General features: G+C 38.7%; 1 protein-coding gene across 1 annotated transcript; it reads right to left on the bottom strand.

Annotated features, from left to right (window-relative positions):
- LOC116181190 lies at positions 1-3893 on the bottom strand. The gene is made up of 2 exons (XM_031501472.1): positions 3757-3893; positions 1-3709 (listed from the first exon to the last, which is right to left on the bottom strand). Exon 2 carries the CDS (start codon positions 1852-1854, stop codon positions 580-582), a length of 1275 nt encoding a protein of 424 aa, XP_031357332.1. The 5' UTR covers positions 1855-3709; positions 3757-3893; the 3' UTR covers positions 1-579.
- Positions 3894-5627: the final 1734 nt, after the last annotated feature.

The raw sequence follows: 5627 nt of genomic DNA, 5'->3' as shown, positions 1-5627 counted from the left end.
TTAGAACTCTCAAAATTGGATTTTTAGATGAAGTAATAGTTCTCGCAATAAAAACACCTGGAGCTAATTCTTGTGATTCTATAACCTTATCAGTACCTTTAAGTTTAAAAGATCTAAATACCTCACATCTGGGTGGAATTACTATTGCATCCTGATCTGGACCTTGATGTATCGCTAAGCTAACCTCAAAATATGGAAATTTTATTGTAAAAATCATTGTTTCATAATCAAGGTTGCAATAATATTTCTTTATAAAATCTTTACCCAAAATTCCATCCGCTGGGATTGGGAAAGTTTCCTCTACTACCTGAAATGTATGTTCAAAAGCATGGGAATTAACTGAAAGTGGTGAGATTACTGAACCAATTGATGTAACAGTGTTCTCTGTTATTCCTTTTATATTTACGTAATTTTCCTTATTAACTGAATTATTATCCGTTATAGATCCACTTTTAATAACTGATATATCTGCCTGAGTATCTACTAGAAAAGTTAAATTCGAATGAGATTGCGGAGAGTAAATAATGACATAATCAGAATAAGATAAATTCATGTGACAAATATTAACATCTCTGTAGTTTAATTGTTTCCCAGAGGGTGCGGCTCTGGGTTTTGCCCGTTTCCCGAATTGTGATATACCCTAATATTTGGATGTTTGGAGTAACCTCTACCCCTATTATTTTGGTTATTTTGGTTAAAATGGTTAGGCCTATATGCGTTAAAGTTAAAATTTCTTCCATTACTGTCACGGTTAAAGTTTGTGCGGTCATTTCCTCTAAACTGATTTCCTCTCAAATGATTTGTTGATGTACTACCCCTAAAGTAATTTCCTGATGTACTACAGCTAGAGTGATTTCCTCTATAATGATTCGTTGCTGCACCGCCGTGGAACTTATTTCTATTATACGCTAAAATTTGCCTATCCGTTACCTCATCACTAATCTCAACTACAAATTTTGCAAGTACTTCCTTATGCTTGTTAAAATTTCCACTGGCAAGAACTGATTTTACCAGATCTGATCTAGCAGACTTTCTACAAGTTTCAACCATTTTCCTTACCACCATTGATTCAGCTTTTGAATCCGAGGTTCCTTCCATTATTAATGAACGTTTTAAACATTCGGCTAATACCTCTGCCTCCTTAGTGAAGGTTTCTAAACTTTTCCTATCCGTTCTTAACGCTAGAAGCCTAGCTTCTATTACCTCAGAAGAATCTGGTTTAATATTTGCCTTTAATGCATTTCGAATTTCCTCATAGGTATTCGCATTTGTAGGAATGGCTTCCAAAGCTTTTCCTTCTAACCTGGTTTTGATAAATTGTACAAATAAATTTAAATTTTCTGTCGTAGTGATACTTTTTACCAAATCTAAGGAATTTAAAAATGCATTTAGGTTATCTGGATCACCCGAATAAGATTTTATTAGAGAACTAGCGAGTTTTAAATATCCCGCAGAAGTTTCCTCCATTTTATTACTTACAGACGTTATTGACTCAGTCTCCAAATTTCCAAACTCTAACTCACCATCATTGTTATCTTCCTCGATTTTTTGGAATAAACCTTTTGGGACAATATGTGGGCATCGACTAATTGCAAACGCTTGTAATGTTTTATCCCTAAAATATAAAAATTGTTCCTTAACGACTACTTTTTGATCTTCATTCAGCACATTCCACACCTGAGTAAACAATTGTATTTGTCTATTATATACCTCAGTTAAAAGTATCCTGTTCCTATCTAAACTTTCTCTTGAAGGTAATTCCGATTTTATGATCCTTTTAGCTACTTTCTGGAACTCTTGTTTAAGTTCAGTCAATTTATTTTGAATTTCTTGCCATGTGTAAGTAATAGGCATGTAAAAGAATTATTTCTGTGACCTAGCTAGACGTGGAAATTGTATGCATTATTCGCATTCTATTTATAATTAATAATAGTACCTACTTAAAATTAAATCTATTTAAAGAATTAATGTCACTCATAGTACCTAACTGAAACGTTCAAAGTCTAAATTACACTTACGAGTTAAAACGACCTACATACGAACGTTCTGCAATTACATGCGTGAAGTCCAAAAAAATGTGTGCAAAACTGACACTTATTACGTTGCATTATTTTATAAACTAGGTTGACTTGAAGCATACCTCCGTTTTAACATCTTATGGTCCATTTCTCTATTTTCCATATGAACTGGCTCCACTACCCATTTTGGATGGCAATCCTACTAATTTACCTAAAATGTAGTTAATGATGTGCGGCGAAATGTACTCGAAATGAGCCATGTTACTGGGTCGTCATGATTGTCACCAATTCCATTATTTTACCCCTGGACACTTCCCCTTATTTAACTGTCACGGTCGCCATGTTATGTTCGGAGGGTAATTAGGTACTACTTTTAATAAAAACCATTTATCTATTAACTATTTACTTATACGTGTCTCTTCTTGGAAGGTTCGTAGTCATCTCTGTTCTCGTTATTACAATTTAAGTCACCCACCTAAGTAGGTTGTCTACTTGACAATTTCAGCAACGATCGGCAATCAATGCAATATCTACAAGTGCGTTTACATAACCTGTGGATATGACACAATACCAGCTCGATTTCCGCCTCCATTGGTAATGGCCTGGAAGTTTCTTGTCCCAGTCAATGGCTTCTGTCCACAGTTCCTGCACGAACAGCTTAATCCGGATTACCGTGGGAGCCTAGGGGGTCATAATGATCTTGCGATCTGGGATAGAGTCCTTCGCTTGGTACGTGTGTTCTTCGGAGTTAGATCGGCCTTGAAACGAAAGACATCTTGGATCGATCCCCATTGTACGCTTAGGGTGTTCTTTGTCTTCTGGTCCAAGATCCATAAACTGTAGTTTATTCGGCAGGGTGGAAGTGAGCTCCTTGCAATTGTTTTCCACTTCCTTAGTTTGAACCCTTCGCGCTTCGGCAACTCGATCAACTGCTGATGAAGACACTTCGCAGCTTGGTGGTACGATCGCGTGATTAGGTCGTCCATATAGAAGTCCCGTTTGACGATTGTTTCCGCTTCTGGGAACTGCTCAGTTTCGTCTTTTGCCAACTGTTGCAGGGTTCTTACCGCCAAATATGGTGCGGACGTTGTGCCATACGTGACTGTGGTTAGTCGGTGGGTACTCCTGGATAGGTTCAGGTGGTGAATAGCGCCAGAGTATGGTCTGGTACACTTGATCTTCTTGGACGGACTGGTAACGTTGAAGTGAGCTGCTTCATAATCAGCAGCTGGTTTTTGATTCTGAAGTTAATGGGGAATCATGGGTTTGATTTTGATCTCGATCTTTCGTTTACTGGCTACTTCCATTCTATGATTATTTTCCTTAGGGCTTTCGATATGAAGCATGCGGTGATGTTGCCACTTCTACAAGAGTAGGGACTGGTACACTTGGTCCTTTTGTGGTGATTTACGTAACTGAAACAACTGATTTTCCTTGACGATTTGCCAACGCTCCTTTGTCGACATATCGTCAAACTTCTTGCAGTCTGGAAGGTGTTGATCTTCTTTGTAGATGGGCGTTTTTCGGCTTGGACTCTGTTTTTTTCTGCAGCGATTGAAGCCGTTCCTCTTGGTAGGTAGCTCAAGAACTTCTCGAATGGTGGTACCTCCTTAGGTGCTTCAGTTTGTACATGTTGTTCACCATTTCCTTGTTATTATTAAACGCTATTCCTAGCGTTATTACTGTTACTTCTAAACAAAATTAGCATTAACTTATTTTATTTTTCTGGAGAGGTTACCTTTTCCCAAACGCTACCATGAGAGTGTTCTTGATGGATTTAAATAAAAGCCCTGTCTCCAGTTGGGTTTCTTGGAGCGATGACTATTTGCGACAGTGTGACCAATAAGGATGACAAGTGCTATTTTTATCACTATTGTTAGGCACTCAAGTATCAGTAAATTGAAAGGTATTGCGATATCGAGAAAACATTAATCATTTATTTCCGACGGTTTGTTTTTAATATCTAAGATTATAGTATGTAGGAAAAAAACACTAGAGTTGAATTTGAAATTGACGTAAATGCATTGAATTATTGCACAAAATGTATTTCGGTTGGTAACAGATGTTTAAAATTGCAGATAGAAGATTGGCCAAAATGGCTATACTACAAAAGCTGACAATAGATCTCCCAACGTCACCTAATTGCGCAGTTTTGTATTGTCAAAGTAATTTTATCTGTAATCAGCTCTCATTGTGAAATTATCAGATGAGTATAAATGCGATGGTTTAATATAGGTACACACTTCATTTTGGGTACTCCATACGAAGCACCATGAAATTCCAACTCGTATTTTTCATAGCCGCTTTGATAGTGTACGTCTCCGGCGAATGGGGTAAGTGCCAATGACGTTCCTTAGTTCCACATTGTGCTAACCCAACCGTTTTTAGCGTGCAAAAGTGGCGTGCGCTACATCGAAAATGACTGCAACAGCTGCAGCTGCTTAGATGGGGGACTGGCATGCACCAGGATGCAATGGTAAGTGTAACTTTAACCCGTAAATGTTACTAACGTAGCCGATTTAGTGGCCACGATCAGCATCAAAGAATGGCAGGTTGTACCGACTACGGAAAACAGACACCTGGTCCATACGGCGATACCTGCACTTGCACAGAGAAGTACCATACCGTCTGCTGGAATCAAACTTCATCTTAAATTTCTTAAACCGGGTCAGAACCATAAAAGTTTCCTAATAAAGAGATTAATGTGAAATGAGTGTTTAACTTCAAGTTCAAACAAGTAAAGGATCATTTGGTAAAAATCTGTTCAGAGATGGACGAGTGTTTTTCCATGGTAAACAGAGAGAAACGCAATAACCTAACTCATCTATCAGAGATCAAATGCTAGGGGAGGGGATAGCGTACACTCAGACACCGCGCATTTTTTAAGGTTAATTCGTTTGGGTTGCTAAGGGGTCGATAAAGTTGCATACGTAGTTTTCGACTTTAGCCTGTCTGTATAAGTACCCACTCCTTTCGTGATATTTTTAGCGCATTTCCACAAAAATAAAAAAAAATGCGCTATTGTGGCCACTTTGTCCGTCCGTCCGTCCGTCCGTCCGTCCGTCCGTCTCGTTTTGCGACGCTACTAGTTCTCTATCTTAAGAGCTATTGTTCTACTTTTTTCGCTATTTGGTTCGTTATGGTGTCGAGTCTTGTACCAAGGAAGGAATTTTTTCTGTACCGCTTACAAAAAATAGTACTTTGTGTACCAAGGCGGGAAAGTGGTTGTTTTCCGGGGCGAAGGAAGATATGGCCAGGCGAGGCGCAGCCGAGGCTGGCCACTTCCTGAGGCCCGGAAAACAACTTTCGTGCCGTGGTACACACAATATTTTTTATCCTATACACTTACATTTAAAATTAATCCCTCAACAACGTCCGACCGCAAGCGCTTGAATTTGGATTTGCTTTAACGCGTGAACCTGTACGCGTTTGTTTTGTTTATTTCCACGTTTCCTGCTGACTACGCGAAAAATTTTACGAAACGGTGCAATCTAAGTGGGCCCACGAGTATTTTTTTACTCGTAGATTTACCACTTTCCCTTATAATAAAGTTCAACGCAAATTCAAATCCTAGCGCGCTTGCGATTGCACAGTGCGGAGTCACCGAAG

Source organism: Photinus pyralis, unplaced genomic scaffold (genome assembly GCF_008802855.1).
Source record: "Photinus pyralis isolate 1611_PpyrPB1 unplaced genomic scaffold, Ppyr1.3 Ppyr1.4_LG9, whole genome shotgun sequence".
Classification (NCBI taxonomy): Eukaryota; Metazoa; Arthropoda; class Insecta; order Coleoptera; family Lampyridae; genus Photinus; species Photinus pyralis.
The sequence above is the reverse complement of the archived record's forward strand: the minus strand, read 5'-3'. Positions and strand labels throughout refer to the sequence as shown.

Excerpts from the sequence above, each read along its gene's own strand:
- LOC116181190 (XM_031501472.1), bottom strand. The coding sequence starts at position 1,854 with ATGCCTATTACTTACACATGGCAAGAAATTCAAAATAAATTGACTGAA.